Genomic DNA, 22,521 nt, shown 5'->3' with positions numbered 1-22,521 from the left:
GCTTTGTTTTCATGGGGATCAATTCCTTAGCATGGTGTTTCTTTGTTGGTCTATCCAAATTCTCGGCTGTACACTCTTTCTTTTTTTTTTTTTTTTTTTTTTTTTTTTTTTTTAATATTTTTATTACATAATTTCCTCAATTACATTTCCAATACTATCCCAAAAGTCCCCCATAGCGCCCCCCACTTCCCTACCCACCCATTCCCATTCTTTTGGCCCTGGCATTCCCCTATATTGGGGCATATAAAGTTTGCAAGTCCAATGGGCCTCTCTTTCCATTGATGGCCGACTAGGCCATCTTTCGATACATATGCAGCTAGAGACAAGAGCTCCAGGGTTCCGGTTAGTACATCATGTTGTTCCAACAATAGGGTTGCAGATCCCTTTAGCTCCTTGGGTACTTTCTCTAGCTTCTCCATTGGGAGCCCTGTGATACATCCAATAGCTGACTGTGAACATCCACTCCTGTGTTTGCTAGGCCCCGGCATCGTCTCACAAGAGACAGCTATATTTGGGTCCTTTCAGCAAGATCTTGCTAGTGTATGCAATGGTGTCAGCGTTTAGAAGCTGATTATGGGACGGATCCCTGGATACAGCAGTCTCTAAATGGTCCATCCTTTCATCACAGCTACGAACTTTGTCTCTGTAGCTCCTTCCCTGGGTGTTTTGTTCCCAATTCTAAGAAGGTGCACAGTGTCCACACTTTGGTCTTCATTCTTCTTGAGTTTCATGCGTTTAGCAAATTGTATCTTATATCTTGGGTATCCTAAGTTTTGGGCTAATATCCACTTATCAATGAATACATATTGTGTGAGTTCTTTTGTGATTGTGTTACTTCACTCAGGATGATGCCCTCCAGGTCCATCCATTTGGCTAGGAATTTCATAAATTCATTCTTTTTAATAGCTGAGTAGTACTCCATTGTGTAAATGTACCATAATTTCTGTATCCATTCCTCTGTTGAGGGACATCTGGGTTCTTTCCAGCTTCTGGCTATTATAAATAGGGCTGCTATGAACATAGTGGAGCATGTGTCCTTTTTACCGGTTGGGACATCTTCTGGATATATGCCCAGGAGAGGTATTGCTGGATCCTCCGGTAGTACTATGTCCAATTTTCTGAGGAACCGCCAGACTGATTTCCAGAGTGGTTGTACAAGCTTGCAATCCCACCAACAATGGAGGAGTGTTCCTCTTTCTCCACATCCTCGCCAGCATCTGCTGTCACCTGAATTTTTGATCTTAGCCATTCTGACTGGTGTGAGGTGGAATCTCAGGGTTGTTTTGATTTGCATTTCCCTGATGATTAAGGATGTTGAACATTTTTTCAGGTGCTTCTCTGCCATTCGGTATTCCTCAGGTGAGAATTCTTTGTTCAGTTCTGAGCCCCATTTTTTAATGGGGTTATTTGACTTTCTGGAGTCCACCTTCTTGAGTTCTTTATATATATTGGATATTAGTCCCTTATCTGATTTAGGATAGGTGAAGATCCTTTCCCAATCTGTTGGTGGCACTCTTTCTATACAATGGCCATCAGAGGGTAATTGTTGCCCAAGCCTCCTATTCTAGTGGTCTGAGTGGTAGGGTGTATGTATGAATAGCATCAGCTTACCTTGGACTGAGGGATTTCATCATAGATTCTGGACTCTGTGGGTTGAGCATTTCTTGAAACTACAGCATATACTGTTTTCTTTGAGACATCATCTGCTACAAATAAACATAGAACCACAGTCTGTGAAAGGTAGATGGGTTTTTAGAGACTGCCTAGTCATATTTTATCTTTCTGTGATAAAGAAATAAAATCCACAGGTTAAATGGCCCCTACCCTGTGGAAAAGGATGTTTGTATACTCAGGTGCTCCTTCCATCCGAAGGATTACAGGTGTGATAGGGCACATCTTATTCAAATCTCACCTGAAGCACATTGGGAATTCTTTTTTATTCCTGAGGCCCAGTTTAACATAAAGAGAATCTTCCTAGACCCTGTATGAAATTCAAAGATATCTCTGGAGTTGATGACCTTGCATGGTTAGATTTTCCCTGTCAGGGTTTTAGTTTAATTTGATTGATTCTAGTTATACTTGGTACTTTATCATCCTGGTACATACCTGACTATAACCACAAACATTCACGTAGCTGTTAAGTATTTGTTAAGCGCCTACTTTGTGCCAGGTTCCATACGAGGTCCCAGAAAAACAAAGAAAGGATATATAGATCTTTGCTTTAAATTTTTTTGAGCTAAATGAGGTATTAATCTTAAAACATGCTTTTACTATAGTATTAACACAAGATTTTAGGGTCAAGTTGCAAAGTGATAGCCAGAATTTTGTGCCTTTTTTGGGGGGGGGTTGAGACAGGGTTTTTCTGTGTAGCCCTGACTGTCCTGAAACTTACTCTGTAGACCAGGCTGGCCTGGAACTCAGAAATCCACCTATTTCTGCGTCCCAAGTGCTGGGATTAAAGGCGTGCACACCACTGCCCGGCTTGTGCCTTCTTATAGGACACAAAACCATCTACAAATAATGGATCTAAACCAAGATCATCATAGACTTCAGCAATTCAGAGCTAGTCTTGTCTAAGTCTTTGCCCAGATTTGGGCACCCACTTAGGAACCCAAAGTGCTCTCAATTTTATTTGTGGTTGCAAAGACTAGTGTGTCTCCATCTCTCAGTCTCTCTCTCTCTCTCTCTCTCTCTCTCTCTCTCTCTCTCTCTCTCTCTCTCTTTCTTTCATTCTCACTCTATCTCTATTTCTCTATCTTGTTTGCTCATGAGAGGAAGACAGATGTTTCCTTGAATGAACTTGGAGATCACACCTGAAGGACTATAATATTTTCCATTTGTGAGTGTTCTTGACTTATGATGCATGTCACAAGCCCTGTCCCATAGAATGCAACTCTCAATAGATACTCAGCCCTGCCAATTACACAAAGGAGTTAACATTTACCTAGTACTGTGTACCAGGCTGGCTACTGCATCTGTATAATCTACTTAATAACTATATGCAGTAAGCCTTAATATTATAGATATCTTATAGCTGAGAGAAACGAAATCTTACAGTGCTAAAATAACTGGCCAAATAACAGTCAAAATGGAACTTCATCTCTACATACATGTATTGTGTCACAACAATGAGAAAAGTAATGAATACACCAAGGGTATATTTTGTAGGATATGAGGAGAGTGGAAGAGAACAGGCCACCCTATAGTTTGTAAGAATGAAGGACTGCCTCAGTATTAAAGTGTAGTGCAGTTGGCGGCAGCAGCTCGTCCAGGGTGAATCTGCAAATATAGTGAGGTCATTCTCTTTCCTCTCCTCTCTCATGCCTGTTCCCCCTCCACCCAATCATTGCTGCTGCTCTCTCTCCAGAGCAGCTGAGAGCAGAGTGAGTGGTCAATGGTGGCTTTGCCTATGATTTTTCTGGCTCCTGGCAATACTTTCTGATCCAAGAGAACCATAAGTTACCTAGTTTTATCCTGGGTGGTGAGTCCTTTCCTTTCTCTTGTGACCAATCCACAGTAAGTATGAGATTGTAAAATTGACTTTCAATGTTGGTTTGGCTTCACCAGCTGCATAGGTTTGACTCCTGAGTAAAACTGGATTTAACCTCCATGCATCTGGAGAGTCTCTGTGCTCTTATGCTTTTGGTTGTAAGCCTAGACATTATAAGGTTGAGCCACCATCTCTCTAGCTTGAGAGTCTCTATTCTTAAGCAACACCTTTTCTTACAAGCATATCTCCATTGAGCCAGTGTAGTGTGATCAGGTCTTGCCTTTGATACACGAGTTCTGATGCTTCCCCAAGTGGTGCATTGTAGGTAAAAACTTCACCTCTTGTAGGACCTACTTGATGGGTCTCATGTCCATTATTCCCTTTGACCTAGTCCTGGGATGCATTCTGAAGAAGTGGTTCAAATTTGAAGTCCAAATTATCAAAAGAAAACCTCCTAGTTTTACTTTGTGGTAAAACTTGACCCCTATATCTAGTCCTAGATCAAGAACATTAATCATCTCAGGGCTCATTGAACGATAAAACTGGGTCTTAAAACTAGGTCTCTTTTGTCATAATTTAGATAAGGACATCGGTCTTTTATATTTATGCCTTTATGGCCTCATCACAGTGCCTCATGCTACAACAGGGATGTTGTATGTGCATTTCTAGTTTATCTCAAACTGGCCCATCTCCTCTAATCTCAACCATTTACCATTTTAGAGGTGGTGGGACCTGGAAGAATGGAGCCTTAATATCAGGCAGACTTATGAAATAGCCAACTTTATTCAGAGCATCAGACAATTTATACTCTGAGAATTAAGTAGATTCTCTTGAGTAAAGTGTACAGTGATAAGGACAAGCCACATGTAGCAAAACATGTTTTTTTCCCCCTCGAGGAGACATATAAACAAGTAACAATATGCAGTTGTAATGAATAAGATGAAGTAAACTCAGTCCCATCTGATCACCTGGGAGGAGCACAAAAGCACATTCCAAGGACAATTCCATGTTTGAAGAAACTGAGGTCACAATCGATTGTTTTGTTTTCTTGGAATTTTCTCACAAACACTGAGAATTCTTCTTGCATAACTCCATTCTTGGACTGTGTTCCAAAGCTCAACCTTAGACAACATCGATCACCCTTCCTTTGCTGCACTCAAGCCCTTGCTCCCCAACCATCCCTAGCAACTCTGCTTCTTCCTCTGCTTTAAGTTTTAATCCCCCCCTTTTCCCTCCCTACACATGGAGCTCTCTCCAACCACAGCCTTTCCTTACCCAGGTCTGCTCTCTCACACATGAGAGTACTTAAGAACTTCAGGTAGGAACTCAAAGATCAACAAAAATCCTTTCTCCTTTAGAGAACATCCTTCCCCTTCACAAAGTGGCTAGGAGGGAGACCTTTGCACCAGTTGGATACACATGTACATCAAGCCTCTCTAGATATTATTCAAAATTATTAAAAAGCAGAGCAGAGATCCTAGAGAATGAGATTCCTCACTTTGTGAGACACAGTTCTCCTGGTTCTTAATAACCAGGATTGATAGACAGATATAGATAGATAGGCAGACACACAGATAGTGTATATGTATATGTATATGTATATGTATATGTATATGTATATGTATATGTATATACACACACACATATATACCTACATACATATACATATAGATACATAACCTTGTATATAAAACAGATAGTAGATAGACACATACATACATATGTACGTACATACATACATACATACATAAGTACATAACTAGATTAGTTAAATAGAGCAAGGCAGCCTCTGAGAGATGATTCCTTTGGTAGAGCACATGGGCCTGAGTTTCCCAGCTAATGCCTCTCCTGGAAGAGCTCACCAACATAACTCTCATTCTCCCTGGCTCTTATTTATTTAGTCTCCTGGTATAATTATTTTTCAGATTAGAAGTCAGTAAACTTCATAAGGTATTGTCTGTCTCAAGAGTATCAGCCATTACCATTAAGGTTGGCATCTGACTTCACCATGAGAACTTCTCAGCCAATGAGTGATGAATTTGTCCTTAAACTTTTTGCCATTTCCTTCTCTAAAATACTACATTAGCCCCCGCCGCTTTTTTACCTTATGACATATGGATCTATGACCATATGACTGATCAGAAATTCCACCCAGTGCCCCTTATCTGAAGAAGCTCTGAAGAAGCTCCAGGAGAATGAGAGAGAGAGAGAGAGAGAGAGAGAGAGAGAGAGAGAGAGAGAGAGAGAGAGAGAGAGAGAGGAATTTCTTTCCTTGTCAATGATTTGAGCTTGTTGATTTATGTGGTGAGGGGTAAACCAGAGCTGGAGAGACAGTGCAGCTGTTTAAGACCCTCCTGAGGAGGACATGAGTGTGGTCCTCAGTCCCCACAACACTGGGTGACTCACAACTGCCTGAAACTCTAGCTTCAGGGGAACTGAAGCCTTTTTTTCTGGTCATTCCAGGCATATGGGTGTGCATATGTGCATATTTTTATTAAAAAAGTAAATATTTAAAAGTAAAAATGTAGAGATAAAAAAGTTGCCTCCCTCAAATACAGAAATTCTTACCCTTAAATAATTAGATCCTGATCACTTGGGGCTTGACCCCAGTGACTTATGATATCATATTATTAGTTCAAATGTCTAGTATCAAGAAAGATAGCTTACACTGTTGAATTTACTACTTAACAAGATAGTGAAATGCCCAGATATGACCTTATACAAATGTTATGCAAGAAAAGACCAAATAATTTCCTTTAATTGTTAGAAAAGAATCTTATTTTTCATGGGGTATTCTCTCTCTGAGAGTACCTGCTGCATCTTTATATTGCAACATTTTTTCTTTATTAATTTTTTTTTGCATTTATTCTAGACTGGTAAATACTTTTACCTTGGCTCCTTTGGCTTGCTACCACAGTTCCCAAAATGATCCTCTCCACTCCACTCTGGGGAAATAAATAACCTCACTTCTTAGAAGAAAGAAGACACATTCTCACATTTTACCTTCCAGGACAATCCTGTCTCGCCTTCTCTTGTACAAATGGAACAGGAATGCCAACATCGGAATGAGAATAAGCAGAAAGAGCATGGCCAATCCTCCTGGCAACACAGCATGGCGAGGATGGAAGCTTGGAGTGTCTGGAAACAGAAACTGTAGTGAGTATTGGCTATCAGGAGACAGGCCCAAGATTCTGTGCACATTTGTCCACACTCAGGTCAAAATGGGTTGCCTTTTGGAGAGTGCCAAAGCTCTTCAATTTACTACCTGAATCCAAGAGTCAAACAGGGGATCCACAAAAATACCAGGGAATGCTTACCCTTCATAGAGAAAGCTTTGGTCTTTCCCCCAGGAGGCTGCCTGGGTGAAGATACACCCAGTGTTAGTCTCACCATAAAGGAAGCACATACATGTGAAGATTAGCCAGAGGTTAAGCCTTGGAGCGTCCCAAAGTGATTTCTGAGACTTTCCAGAAGGGAGCGAAGGAGCTGGTTACCTGTACATGGCTGCTGGACAGTGACAGAGTCAGAATTGTTGCTGACAGGGTTCTGGGCTGTACATGTGTAGGTTAGTTTTTGGTCCATGGGGGAGTGGACGATTTGAAGGACATTGCTTTTCTCTCCAGAGGGACTCCAGCTATATGTGACATCCTTTTCTTCCTTTTCCACAGAACATGTCAGTGTGATATTACAGGTATTGTTCAAAGATGATATCAAACTCTGTGTAATTTTTGGTGTTTTAAGTCGACCTATAAGGGGAAAACATATGAGCCTACAGTGAGCTGAAACCAGCAACTAAAAGCTTGTGACAATCAGTTGTTAGCGTTTCAGAAGTTTGTATAATAGATGTTAAACACAACATTAATTAAGTCATGAAAACAAATAAATTATATTAAAATTATTTTTGATATTTTATTATACTATATGGTACTGGTAGTGATACACACACATACACACATAATCATCCATGTAATGGTGAGTGATTGCATACTTTCAACCTTATGGATCTTAAAATTAGCCACAGCAGAAGGTTGTCTTTTTTTTAAAGAGTCGTTTTCCTATATTGGTTTATTTTACCGTCATTCACATTAAGTAATCAAGGGCTTTTTTCTTTGCTGAGATTACAATAAGTCATGAAATTACATCATTTCTCCTTTTCCTCCCTCCAAACCTTTCCACACAGGCTTCCTTTTTCAAACTGATGGCCTTTTTCCCATTAATTGTTGTTGGACACACACACACACATTCTTATACACATATTTTTTCATTTTTCCATTTTATTGAAAATGGATTATTTTTTCATACAGTATATCCTGAGACAAAAAGGGAGTGAATCTAGAGGACAGGGGAGGGAAGGGGGAGGAAGGAGCTGAAAGGAGTAGAGAGAGGAACCTCATCATGGCAGAAATTCTTACACCACGTCCATTTGGAGATGTTGTAAGTTTGAGCTTGATTTATTCTTTTGGTCATTGAGGCTCTACACTTGTGCAAGCAATGGAGGGAAGGTTTCTGAAACAGATGAAACTGAAGAGTGTAGCCACGTTTGTAGCCACTACACTGTGAGTATAGAGCAAAATCTTGTACTGATCCAGAATCTGTAAAAAATGACTTTGCCTCAGTAAGGAAGCTGTTCATTCATGAGAGTGAATGCCAGGAATCCATGCATTCAGGAGAGTGATGCAGAAAGATTATGAATTTAAGGCCAGCCTGGGATACCTACTGAAAGCATTCAAAAACCAAAAGAGACTTCATCTATAAATTACAAGCATCAAAGGTGTGGTGGTTTGAATTAAAATGGCTCCTACAGGTCATAGGGTTTGAATGGTTAGTCACCAGGATGTAGAACCGTGGGAAATGATTAGCATTAGGAGGTGTGGCTGTGTTGGAGGAAATGTGACACTGGAGGTGGGCTTAGAGGTTTCAAAACGCCCAAAGTAAGCCCAGAATTTCTCTCTGATTCTTGGCCTGCAGAGCAGGATGTAGCACTCAGCTATTGCTCCAGTCAAAGAAACAACAGTCTGTAAGTCATTCTACTAAATCCTCTGCTACACAGAGAGATCCATTCTATAAACTTAGTTATTCTAGACTCTAGAGTCCAGAGAACCCTGACTAATAAAGATTTTGGTACCAGAAGTGGATCTTGAGCAACCAAAGTATAAGAATCAATCTTTTAAGTATCTGGAATTTTCTACTTAGCCAACATCTATAAGTACTTAAGCCTCTTTAGTTATTGAAGCCTCCTCTTGGAGCTTAGCATGTACTAAATGCCAATGGCATTAACTATGAATGTAAGGAGACAAATACATTAGATTATTCTAATTCTCCAATTGTGATTGGCAATGGATATGGTGACTCTCTCTATAAAAATTTGACAGTTTGTGGAAAATTGAGGAAACTGATGGTGCTGGTTGGGTTCTCTTAGCATCTCTGGATAAACTGACAAAGGAGAAGGAATGAGATCTGTGATAAAATTAACCAGCTTCCAGCATCTCAGAATATAGTGAAGGGCAACAATGAACTGAGTCATAAAGTTGACCAGCTTCAGATGAACATGAACAGTCTGAAGGTTGATAGTGTGCCCTGCAAGAGAATCTCCTCTCCAGCAGCCAAAGAGCTCAAGTTGTGGAAAATCGAACCAAAGGTGTCATTATAAGGTGGCTGAAGGTTAGCAAAAATTCAGGTTGCAGCCTTGAAGAGTGTACTCCGTCTTGTTCATTATTTGGAGACTGCAGTAGGATCATCTTCACATAGCTTAAGAAGTTTCCACTGCGGTCGGTTTCTACACCACTCCTCAAAGGCCCTGCAGCTCTAGCTGATTCTCCACTAATTCTTTCAACCACATCTCCCCTCCTCTGCCACGTCTCATTCCATTCGCCTCAACTCTCAGTCCACCCACAAAATTTATACTATTTCCTCCTCCTAGGGAGCTCTATTGTCCTCTCTAGTCCTTTTCTCCATACCTAACTTCTCCAACTCTTCTGATTGTAGCTTGGTTATCATTTTAAAACATTTACTAAGATTCACATATAAGCAAATATATAACATATTTATCTTTTTTGGATAAATCTCACTTAGGATAATTTGTTCTGGTTTCATCCATTTACTTGAAATTTCATGATGTGATATTTTAAACAGGTGGGGTGGGTAATACTTCATTCTATAAATTCACCAGTCTCTTCATCCATTCTACTATTGGGGGACATCTAAGTTATTTCCAGTTTCTGGCTGTTATGAATAGAGTAGCAATGAACAAGGTTGTGCAAGTGTCCTTCTGCTATATGAAGTCTCCTTTGGGTATATGCCCAAGAGTGGTATAGGTGGACCTTAAGGTAGATAGAGTCCCAACTTTGTGAGGAACCACCATATTGATTATCATAGTACCTGTACAAGTTTGCACTCCCATCAACAGTGGAGGAGTGTTCCCTTATTCCACATCCTTGCTAGGGGTGACCTTGTGTTCTTGATTTTAGCCATTCTGACAGGTGTAAGATGGATTCTCAGAATAATTTTGGCTTTCTTTTCCCTGATGGCTAAGGATGGTGAACATTTCTTTAAGTGTTTTTCAGCCATTTGGGTTTTTTTTCTATTGAAAATTCACTGTTTAGATCTGTGCCATGTTTTTTAATTGGATTATTTGGGTTTTTGATATCTGATTTTTTTGTGTCCTTTACATACTTTAGATATTAGTCTTCTATCAGATGTAGAGTTGGTAAAACAAAACAAAGCAAAACAAAACAAAACAAAACAAAACAAAACAAAACAAAACAAAACAAATCAAGAACTTTTCCCATTCTGTAGGCTGCCACTTTGTCTGAATGACAGTGTCCTTTCCCTTACAGAAACTTTTCAGTTTCGTGAGGTCCCATTTATTAATTGTTGGTCTTAGTGCCTATACTTTTGGTGTTCTGCTCAAGAAGTCTTCTACTGTGCCAATGAATGCAAGGCTATCCTCCCCTTTCTTTTCATTCAGTTCAGTGTATCTGATTTTATGTTAAGGTCTTTGATCTACTTGGGCTTGAGTTTTGTGCAGGGTGATAAGTATAGATCTATCTGTATGCCTCTACATGCAGACATCAGTTTGACCAGTACTTTTGTTGAAGATGCTGTCTTTTTTTCTAGTGTGTATTTCTAGCTTCTTTATCCACACTTCTGTGGATTTATGTGTGGGTCTTCACTTTGATTCCATTGATCAATATGTTTGTTTTTCATGCCAAGGCTGCGCTGTTTTACTCTGTGGTATGATGTGATATCAGGAATGGTGAGACCTCCAGCAGTTCTTTTATTGTTCAGGACTATTTTGGTTATCCTGGGGTTTTTGTTTTTCTACACGAAGCTGAGATCCTTTCAAGATCTGTGAAGAATTGTGTTGGTTTTTGGTAGGGACTGTATTGATTTTGTAGAATGCTTTTGGTAGGATGATCAGTTTTTACTATGTTCATCCTACAGGGTGGGAACAGGACTGAGGATGGTGATGAGAGTCGATGGAGTTATGTGACAAATCCCAGGAATCAGATTCCAGAGATCAGCATCAGAGTGCAAATCTGAATTTACTGCCCCGTGCATAAGCTTATACACAGTGTTGAACCAATCCCAAGCCCCTGAATCTTCAGCCAATCATATCTTGCCCCATCATCACCATGCCCCAGTGAAAATCTTGCCCCAATGAAAACCTTGCCTGATAAGGCAATTCAGAAGGAGTAGGTGAGTATCATCACCTTTTAGGACTTCCATGAAGATTGGAGATGGAGATAGCCACTGCCCTGGCCTCTTCTTTTTTGTTGTCTCACTGGTGTTCCGGGAGCCATCTTAGATCTAATGTCGCATATAGCAGATTCTCTGAGAACTCACAGGAGTCTGTGGTGCCTCACTCTCCATCCCACTTTTTCCTTCACAAGGTTGACGTCCACATCCCTCAAAGGTCTCCTTTCTGGTTTTATTTGAAGGCCAAAGACTTCCAAGAGGAGCAACTTGGCGCGCAACTGTTGAGCCTTGATATTTCGAGGGACAGCGAATGTTCCATTTGTTCCTGACACAGACCTGTTGCTAAGTGTCCGTTGAGGTTTCCCACTGGATGACAGTAGAAGCAAAGCATATTGACCACTACCTGCCGGATGAGCCTTGACCCAATTGGAGAAGTCCATGATAATGACCTGAGTCAGTATTATGAAATCCTCTAGGCATATAATTTGTTAGACAAAAGCCTACTATTCCTGGAACCAGGTTGAATGACCCATTAAATGGAAGTGCTAGGGTAGAGTTGGTGGGGAATTGATTCTCTCCTATTGCTGGATTGTTACTGTCTATGTTAGGCAACTGGGAATCCCAACTAACAGAAAGAAAATGGGCAGATTCCTAATGGCAGTCCACAAGAGTGGCTGGGCATGTGCCTCAGAATTAGCTGTTATGACAGCACACATCAGTAGAAGAAAAAGGGTAGATGGTCCTGCCTCTGGTCCTTCTGGAGACATTCTCTGTCCCTAGTTTATAAGAGTCTTGTGGATTGCTCAGGCCACTGAGGTGGTTGGCTGGAGTATCTTCCCTGCCAGTGTTGACAGTGTAGGGACTGGTAGTCATTTCTCCTCTTCCTTGTCTGACTCACTCAGTGAGAGGTTCTCCAAGCTCCATGTCCTCCATGGCTCTATTGGCTCCATCTGGACCATCAGTGGTGCAGGGCTTAATGGATCTATTAGAAACCCAAATAGGCTTATCTGTTCTTTCTGAAAAACACAAACAAACCCTCGCCCCATGGTTAGCAGAGGGGCTGGACTCTTTCAGGTGTTGTTTATAGGATCTCTCCAATAGACCAAGGGCAAAGGAGTTATTCTTGGCAGCATAGCCTCCCAACAGTGTTCATATGCTGGAGAGATACCCTATTTGTCAAAATTTTAAAAATTCATAGTAAATAATTATTCTATTAATTTATCCCTGGATCGGTTCCCCCATATCCCCCTCTCTAACTGTTTTTTGAGAGAGAGGAGTGGGTCCACTTAATGATAGCTTGGCTTTGAGGGTTATGGGGAATTCCAGTCCAGTGAGAGCTAGCTCAGTCACACAAAGGGCTGTAGAAATATTCTATCCACAAATGGGGTAATAGTGGCTGAAGACTAAGCCAGATGAATCCAATATATTGTTTTGTCAGGGGGCTGGAGGAGCATTCTGGTCCATGTGGGGATCCCATGTGGGGGAGACACTTCTAAAGATGGTCAAGTCAGTGAAGGAAAGCATCAGTAAAATACACGGCTCCTAAAGATGGTCAAGTCAGTGAAGGAAAGCATCAGTAAAATACGTGGCTCCTTGGAACCCTCTGCCAACAGCACTAGCTTTACCTCAGAGACAGTCCAGGGCCTTGCTGCGCTGTTCTGCTCCTTGGGGCTGAACCCAGTCTGGTTCGATTATGACCAATAGTAATGGTTCATAATATTTTAGGTGTTTGTCTCCCCTTTACTGGTAGGGCTGGGGGTTGCCCTGCTGGAACTTTTAAAGGTTGCCATCCCTGGTGGGTTTTGATTGGCAGTCCTTGGCCCAATGGGAAACTCTTTTTGCATTTAGGGCAAACTGAAGGACATCTTTTCTCTTTCTTTTCCTGCACTTTATTCAGGCATTGCCTGGCAAAATGTCCCTGACCCGCACAGCTCCAACAAACATTTTCCTCTTCCTCTTTTACCTTTAGGTGCAGAGCTAAAGTGGCTACTAGGCTTTCTGAATTTCTATAACGATTACTTATGTCTCAGGTCATGTTGATCCAGTCCTCTATTTCCCTACTTCAGACAGGGGCGATGGCCCCTCAGTAGTAACCCTCCCAGACAAACTCCTTAGCTAAAGCTTCCATGGTCACATGATGATTTAAGTGAAGGTCAACAGTCTTGTGGACCCGATATGCAAAATCTGCAAAATGTTCCTTGGATTTTTGCTTCAGACTGCTAAGTGGTGCTGTATGTAGCATCTTCTGTAACTTTCCTGACTGCCTGCCCAGCACACAGGCCAACATGATCAAAGTAATTTGGTGGTCCCTGCATTTGAGCAGTGGGAGAGATATAATTACCCTCTCCCTGCAGAGCTTCAGATAGGATGGCCACTTGTCTAGCTAAGTTATCCTGTTCAAGAGTCTCAGCCTCATCATAAAATCCCACCTTCTGTTATAGAAATTGACCCCCAGTAATCTAGATCTGATAATAGTCGCCCAGTCCCTTAGGGTATTCAGAGCTGTGGTCATGGATTCAAACATCTGCTCCTCAAAGCCGGAGTGTAGCCCATTTTTAGCAGCTGCCTTGCTACATTTTTTTCAGCATCTCCATAGAGTAAGGTTTCCAGGTTCTCTGTAGGGGATCATTTCCCACAGAAAGACGGAAGAACACGGGTTGAGGTGCCACTGCTGAGGGATTTAGCTTAGCTCCATGAAGAGGAAGCACTGGAGAGGAGCACCGAATGCTCATTCGCTGTCCTTCTCTCCCGCAGGGATTGGAGGCAGGTGGCAGAACTGGCGGAGCAGAGCCGTTGTTTCATGTGTATGAAACGTGTATTCCTATCAGTTGCATGAGAGGGTCTGGCGGTGGTGATCCACCCCTGCTTCCGCACTCCCTCCCACTTTCATTTTCAAGATTTATCAGATGAGGATAAAACAGAGCCGTTGCCTTTATCTACAGGGATGACAAGATCTGCTGGCTCAGCAGTCTTCTTATCTATGGAGGCAGCTGTGCCCTCTGAGCTTTTCTTAGGTGCTGTTGGGAGTCATCCCTGAAACTTGTCAACAAAGCAGACAGAGGTTGAAGATCTAGTGCAGAACCATAAAGGCAGCTTAAGATGGACGCGACTATTGGGAAGAAGTATGGAGGCAGCTCTTCTTCCAACTCCTTCATCCGTGCCAGTGCCACTACCCGTTCTCAGGTATGCTCATCTCAAATGTGGCCAGCTAATATCCATGTACATAAGTCCAGAATTTTCTCATAAAAGGTACTGAGTTTCTTTTCAGAACATCTCAGCTGCCTACTCTCCAAGATCCCTTTCAAAACCTTCAATTGACTATGCTTTCTCTGAGTATTGCCCATTTTGTTTGGAGAGATCTACTCAGCCACTCTTTGTTGCACAGGACATTTAGGGGTCCCTGTTCAGGCATCAGATGTAGAAACAGAACTGAGGATAGGGGTTGAGGCAACCGAGTCACATGATGAATCTCAGGAACCAGACTCTAGAGATCAGAATCAGGGTGCAGACCTGAGTTTATAGCTCAGTGAATAAGCTTATATACAGTGTTTGAGCAGATCCCAAGTCCCCAAATCCTTGGCCAATAGTAAGTATCTTGCCACACTGTCACCATGCCCTAATTAAAGCCCTGCCTGATGAGCTAATTCAGGAGAGGTGGGTTGGGGAGGGGTTAGGACTTCTGTGAAGATAGGGGAAGCAGCCACCATCCTGGTCTCAGTTCCTTTTTGCTGTCTTATGGTGTTCCGGGAGCCATTTTAGATCTACTGTGGTGTATGGCTGATCAGGACTCTTTTTTTTTTTTTTTTTTTTTTTATCACCAGCCAGTCATTTATTGTAGAGGTCAATAGAGGTCAATACATATGTCCTGAGCAACACAGTAAAATGATTCTGTTGATGGTCATAAAACATGATAATCTTTTACTAGTTTATTTTTACTTGGTTTTCTAAGGGAAAATAAAGATTATTACAAAATTATGAATTATGAACAAAAGTGCTAATAACACCTCAATATCTTAGAGGAGCTGCAGGAGCCTGTGGCACCTCGCTCTCCATCCCACTCTTTCCTTTACAAGGCTGACCTCCACATTCCCCACACTACAGATCCATGAGCATCTAACGAGATGATCGTGTGTGTGTGTGTGTGTTTATTTCAGTTTGTTAATATGGTGAATTTCATTGACTGATTTTTGTACATTGAACCATCCTTGCATCTCTGGGTTGAAGCCTTTTTTGATCATGGTGAATGATCTTTTTGATGTGTTCTTGGATTCTGTTTGTATTTTATTGAGTATTTTTGTGTCTATGTTCATGAGGGAAATTGATTTGTAATTCTCTTTCTTTGCTGAATCTTTGCATGATTTGATATCAGTGTGACTGTGGTCTCGTAAAATGAATTTGGCAGTGATCCTCCTATTTCTATTTTATAGGATAAATTGAGGATTATTGATTTTAACTCTTATTTGAAAATCTGGTAGATTTCTAGAACTGTTTTTTTTTTTTTGTTGTTGTTGTTTTTTTTTTTTTTTTTTGGTTGGGAGACTTTTAATGGCTACTTTTATTTCACTGCCAAGTTATAAATCTGTTTAAATTTTTTATCTGATCTTGATTTAACTTTGGTAATTAGTATCCATCAAGAAAATTACCCTTAAATTTTCCAGTTTAGTGAAGTATAGGTTTTTAAGTATGTTCTTTTGAGTCTCTGAATTTCCTTGGTATCTATCCTTATGTCCTCCATTTACTTTCTGATTTTGTTAATTTGGATATTCACTCTTTGCCTTTTAGTTAGTTTGGGTAAGTGCTTCTCTGTCTCGTTGATTTTCTCAAAGAACCAACTCTGTTTTATTGATTCGTTGTATTATTATTTTTGTTTTGATTTTATTGATTTCTGCCCGAGTTTGATCATTTATTGGCATCTACTCCTTTTGTGTGTGATTACTTCTTTATGTTCTAGTGCTTTCAGATGTGCTGTTAAGTTGCTAGTTGCTATTATGGGATCTCTCAAAACATTTTCTTTTTTCTTTTTTAATTTAAGCACTTAGTTCTATGAACTTGCCTCTTGGGAGACATTTTCTTTGTGTCCCATAAATTTGGGTATGTATTCATATTCACTGAATTCTAGGAAGTCTTTGATTTCTTTTTAAATTTCTGCCTCTACGTATTTTCTGTTCAGTTGAGAGTTCTTCAGTTTTTATGCGTGTATAAGCTTTCTGATGCTTCTGTTGGTGTTGCTATCCAGCTTTAATCCACGGCATACTGATAGGATGCAGGGAGGTATTTCAATGTTCTTGTATCTACTGAGCCTTGCTTTGTGTCTGAGTATGTGGACAATTTTGAAGAAAGTTTCCACGAAATGCAGAGAATGTGTATTCTTGTTGCTCTGCTAAGGTTGAAGTCTGATGTTACCGGAAAGCCCTGAGCTCAGTGCAAAAAGGCAGACTCCCTTTATCAGCAGGGCTTCTCCTTCTCCGACCTTGTCTGGAGAGTTTGAAACCCCCATACCTCTGGAATGTCATGTAGCCATGGTTAGATTACAGGTTCAGCTTCCTTTCTCTCAATAAGAACCTATTCAAGAAGCACCTGAGATGCCTGGAGTGCCTCCCCATGTTAATGAGGCATTTCAGTACCGCAACCTTCAGCCAATGACCTTTGCCCACCCTGGATATCCCTACCCCTATACCCCAAACTATATAACCATGTATTCACCCCAATAAAGTTGATCTGTCTTCCCCAAGCTGATCCTGGAATGGTATCATTTCCATTTGTATTCATGGAGGTGTCTGAAACTCTAATCTTTGACTCTGCTCTCTTTGTCCTTATGGGCCAGTGGCCAGTGACCCTAGGGAGAAGGGAGACCCATATATTGTTTTGTGTTTGAGTGAAATGCTGTATTAATATCTGTTAGGTCCAGTTGGTTTATAATGTTTGTTAGTTCTAGCATTTCTCCATTGGTTTTTGGCTGGCTGACAGTGGGGATTTGAAATCTCCCATTATCAATATTTGAGGGTCAGTATGTGATTTAAGTTGTAGTAGTGTTTCTTGTACAAACCTGGATGCCCTTGTGTCTTGGGCATAGATATTAACAATTGAAATATCCTCCTGGTGGATTTTTTCCTTTGATGAATATATGGTATCCTTCCCCATCTCTTTTGATTAGTTTTGGTTTGAAATCTGTCTTGTTAGATATTAAAATGGTTATACCAGTTTGTTAGTTAGATACATTTGCTTGGAATACCATTTTGCAATCCTTTACTCTGTAGTAATGTCTATCTTTGATGTTGAGGTGTATTTCTTGGATGCTCAGAAGGATGGATCCTATTATCATATCCATTCTGTTAGCTTGTGTCTTTTTATTGGGAGATTGAGACCATTGATATTGAGATAGGACAATGAGCAATGATTGTTAATTCCTGTTATTTTGTTGTTGTTGTTGGTTATATGTATGTGTGTTCTTTTTTCTTTTATTTTGCTGCTTTGAGATTGTTTATTCCTTTTGTTTTTATTTGGTATAGTTAAACTCGTTTGGTTGGAATTTTCCCCCCTATCATCTTCTATAGATGGATTTGTAGACAGATATTGTTTAAATTTGGCTTTATTATGGAATATCCTATTTTTTCCATTTATGATGTTGGATATTTTGGTGGGTATAGTAATCAGGGATGACCTCAGGGGTCTCTTAGAGTTTATAGCACATTTGTCCAGACTCTATTGGCTTTTAGAGTCTCCACTGAGAAATCAGGTATCATTCTAGGTCTGCATTTATATACTACTTGGCCTTTTCCCCTTGTAGCTTTTAATATTCTTTCTTTGTTCTGTATGTTTTGTGATTTGACTGTTATGTGCCAAGGAGAGTTTATTTTCTTGTTCAATCTATTTGTTGTTATATATGCTTCATATACCTTATAGGCATCTATCTTTTTGTTTAGGTGAGAAAATTTTTCTTCTATGATTTTTGTTGAAAATATTCTGGGCCTTGAGGTAGAATTCTTTTCCTTCCTATATTTCCATTAGTCTTAGGTTTTGTCTTTTCTTAGTGTCCTAAATTTTTTGTATTTTTTGTTAGGACTTTTTTTTTTGGTTTAACATTTTCTTTGACTGATATATTCATTTTCTCTATTGTATCTTCAATGCCTAATATTCTCTCTTCCATCTCTCATATTTTGTTGGTGAAGTTTGCCTCTGTAATTTCTGTTCAAATTCTTAAAATTTTCATTTCTAGAATTCTCTCGGTTTTAGTTTTCTTTATTGATTTTATTTTCATTTTCAAGTCTTATACAGTTTATTCACTTCTTTCCACTGTTTGTTTGGATTTTGTGGATTTATTAATTTTCTCTTTGAGGACCTCTATCTTCTACTCCAACCTTCCTTCCCCCAATTCATTCCAGTAAACAAGCCCCCAATACCAGTGTTCCTTGTGAACACACCACCAGAGCAGGCCAGGGAAACATGTAAGCTAACAGAAGGCTTCCTCTCCTCCAAATCTCAAGCTTCAGCTTCATCCCTAGCTCTGCAACAGAACACCTGCTGCAGCCTTCCTTCTAATGTCCCCACTCCTGCACATCCCCAATCCCACATCTATTGTGGTTCCACAGATCTTCCCTTTCTACCCACCTTCTCCCCACTTGTTGGTTTATCCCAGCCCTCATCTTCAGCAGGCACTCCCTGCTAACCCAGATCATTCCTGCCCAGAAGCAGATAGGAGCCTGTATATCTTCCTGTTTCCTTCTGTTCCTCTAGATCCAGCTCCCCAGTCTCATCCCCAGTATCTAGAGAAGACCCTCTGGGTTGACCTCACTTCACTGTCTCCCTGATTCCAAGGAGATGAAATAAACAGATCCTGGCTAACCACTCTTCTTCTCTCTCCTATGAACACTTTCATGCTCCTAACCTATCACAGGTCCTAAGTGTTAGCTCCCAATACCCAGAAACATCTTTTATTGAGAACCTCCAGTGGCTATAAATGTCAGATCCAAAGAAAATGTCCTACTAAAACATAGAGCTACCACACTCTCTGGAAATCCAGAGAGGAAACAGAAAACAAGGAACAAGCCACCCACCCAACAAAGACAAATCCAAACATCATCACCTAGATTTATAATCATTCCAGTCCCAGATGCCTAGATGCCAGCATAAAAGCACAGTCAATAACAGCTTGGGCAGGATGTCTCCATTGTAGCCCAGCTATTCTACAACAGTAGGCTCTGAATATTCCAAAATAGCTGAAACACAAGAAAAGTATCATTATTTACCTATTTTCGGAGACTTGTGTGTGTGTGTGTGTCTGTGTGTGTGTGTGTGCCACCCGTTGGGGTAGGTATTGGTATAGCCATAGTGATGAAAACTAAATCTCATTTCATTTTCTCAGCAGGGACAGAGATGCCACCTGCACAAAACTGTTAGGTAGAAAAAGCTGGAGTCAGGGCTAACAGTTCTCCACCCTGCAGAACTCCTACCTTGCTTATGATGTCCGGTACTATGTATGTGATTAATGATGTCCAGTGCTATATATGTGATTAATGATGTCCAGTGCTATATATGTGATTAATGATGTCCAGTGCCATATATGTGATTAAATTCTATAGGAATATAAGTGATTCCATTCCTAAATAAATGCTGGCACATTCCAAGAAAGTTCCAATTTTCTGTTTTTGACCTTGAACACTGTTCTGCATTTCTGAAAGTATTAATACTTATAGGAATAAGAGCTCCTCAGACACTGTTCATTCTGTGTCTTGGGATTTTTTTCTTTCATTCTAGTATTTTTTTGGGGGTGAGGATGGGGATGGGAGGTTGGTTTGAGAAAGGGTTTCTTTTTGTTAGTCTTGGCTGTTCTGGAACTTTCTCTGAAGACCAGGCTAGCCTTGAATTCATATTTATCCTTCTGTCTTTGCCTCCTGAGTGCTGGAATCAAAGGTGTGTGCCAGGATCTGCTTATTTTATCTCTTTGGAATCAGGAGAGACAATGAAGAAAGGCTACCCCAGAAGGTCTGTATAAGACTGGGGATGAGACTCAGAGTTTGGATCTAGTATAACAGAGGAGAGGGCAAGAGAAGGGCACAGAGCACATCCTTTCATAGTTCTTTGCATTTCCCTATGCATTCTGTAATTATCTTAAAATCAGAAGCCTTATAAAGACCACTCTGCATATAGTTTCTTACTAGAATGTCATAATAATGCTTACAAATTGATTAATATGATTCTTGACATTTTATAGGAAAGGAAAACAAAGAACAGAGGACAAATTCTGCTGCAAAACAGATTACAGCTAAAGTCTGTCAAGGCCAGAAGTAAAGTTAAACCTTTATAAGTACTGATGTGCTTATGTAATTATAAGGATAAAAAGAGTTAGGAAACTCTGTTATCAGAAATATGGGTGTGGTTTAGATCATAAATCTCGAAAGCAAAAGGAAATCCAGGAACCTGCCGTGCTGCCGTAACTTACGGTAGATATGAAGGTGGTAGATCTTGGTGATGGTTTCCTCATTCTCTTCATTGATGTCTGCTTTGTAAGTTCCTGCATCTTCCATCCTCAGGTCTCTAATGACCAGGTCATACTTCTGATCGATGACTTCTAGTCGTCCTTTATAAGTGACCTGGGTTATGGTAACTTCAGTTTTATTGACTCCTGGTTTTATAAAAGCAACGGATGAGTGAGATATCCAGGCAATGTTGTCAATTTTCTTTGGTTCTTGAATATTTAAGAGGAAAGTAACTGATTCCCCAAGAATCCCATTCACTACCATCGAGTCTGCATCTTTTGCTGCTGCTTCAGACCCTGAGGATATAAATAGAAGAGTCACCATCACACTGTTGAATTGTTTGTGTTCCTTCTCCTTTTGAGCATCTCTGAGGAACTTCCTCAGACACTGCTCATCTTCTGTCTTGGGATTTTTTTTTAAAGTTCAATCTAGGTATTTTTGGGGGGTGGGGGAATGGGAGTGGGGGGTTGGTTTTGAGACAGGGTTTCTTTTGTGTAGTCCTGGCTATCCTGGAACTTGCTCTGAAGACCAGGCTAGCCTTGAACTCACAGAGATCCTTCTGCCTTTGCCTCCCAAGTGCTGGGATCAAAGGTGTGTGCCACCACCACCTGGCTTACTCTAGGTATGTTTCATGTGCTATGACCACAAAAACTTAGTTGAAAACCTGTGACGTTCTTGTAAACAAAACTGAATAAATACATGTGTTCATTCATAAATTAGTGAACTTAGCCTATTTTGTAAGTTGCTTCAAGATAGTCTATATAGCACGGTACTTAACTCACTCAATAAATGCTTAAACACCCATTGTGTGCCAAATACTCTAGGCTATAAAGATAGACATGATCAGAAAAGATCCCAAACTCATCAATTTAGGGGATAATTTCACCAGAGCCTGGAAGAATTTTTGACTTTACCTTCTAAAGATAAAACCAAAAATGTAACATATTTCTTTGAAGATCACAGGAAAAACAAAAACAAACCCAAAAAGTAGTGTCCCAATACTTCATCAACCCATTAATCCAAAAACTTATCCCAAGTTCTTCCACTCCTGGCCAGAAGGACAGGAAAGGGACACACTTGATATCTTGGACCTAGTGAAGGTTAATGGTCTTTATTCCTTGAATACCTTCTAGTCTCCAGAGTTTAGGCATCTAGATAAACATATTTTAATATAAAAAATCCCTCACTGTGATTCTTTAATGATCAATAGTGTTTGAGATTGTCATAGATGATACATGATGTATTCAATAATGGATATGACTTGGAAATTGACCAATCAGAAAAGCTGTTAATCACAAACAACCAGCTGGCCTATTTTGATGTGAACTAGCTATGTGTAAGCTCCAAAGGTCAACCCATGTTTTCTGCATATGTGGGTTCAGGTTAAGCCTAAAGTCTGTACAGAGGGTCCATTGAGAATGCAAGTCCCTAAAATGAATGGATTTATTAGCCCAGTGTTGCTCGCATTTATATCTGCCTTTGCCCTTCAGCTCAGTAGCTGCTGCAGGATCCCAGGACTGCTAAGATGAATCTCTTTCCTTTCAAGTCAGTGGAAACTTTGCGCTCAGGAGGAACATACTGGTGATTTAGTTGGAATGGACAAGCCAAGTCAACATGTTTTAGGGCACTATAAGTGGGATAGGGGAAATTAGGGACTACCAATAGTTAGCACTTGTTAACTGCTAACTTAATACTATGCTATCTATGTTAGGACTATACATCAGATGCTATGTTAGGACCACAGGGATAGTAGGATACCAGGACAGCCCCAAGGAACCGCCGGAAAGCAAAAGGTGGCATAATGAGTGGCAAGTGGAAGGAAAACAAGAAGAAAACACAGAGAACATAAAGCTGTGC

General features: G+C 40.4%; 1 protein-coding gene across 2 annotated transcripts in view; it reads right to left on the bottom strand.

Annotated features, from left to right (window-relative positions):
* Positions 1–22,521, bottom strand: part of Cd84 (CD84 molecule) — a 35,360-nt gene that overhangs the window by 2,964 nt on the left and 9,875 nt on the right. Inside the window, exons 3-6 of one of the 2 annotated variants that reach the window (XM_021167596.3) lie at positions 20,628–20,960; positions 6,985–7,236; positions 6,494–6,628; positions 1,612–1,706 (exon numbers count right to left, since the gene is read on the bottom strand). In XM_021167596.3, coding sequence (XP_021023255.1) covers positions 1,612–1,706; positions 6,494–6,628; positions 6,985–7,236; positions 20,628–20,960 — 815 coding nt within the window. The remainder of the gene's footprint in view (positions 1–1,611; positions 1,707–6,493; positions 6,629–6,984; positions 7,237–20,627; positions 20,961–22,521) is intronic. The other variant, XM_021167602.3, reaches the window with a different exon arrangement.

Source organism: Mus caroli, unplaced genomic scaffold (assembly GCF_978045245.1).
Source record: "Mus caroli unplaced genomic scaffold, Mus_caroli_1 scaffold_1, whole genome shotgun sequence".
NCBI classification, from domain to species: Eukaryota; Metazoa; Chordata; class Mammalia; order Rodentia; family Muridae; genus Mus; species Mus caroli.
Note: the sequence above shows the minus strand (reverse complement) of the source record. Positions and strands in the feature narration are given on the sequence as shown.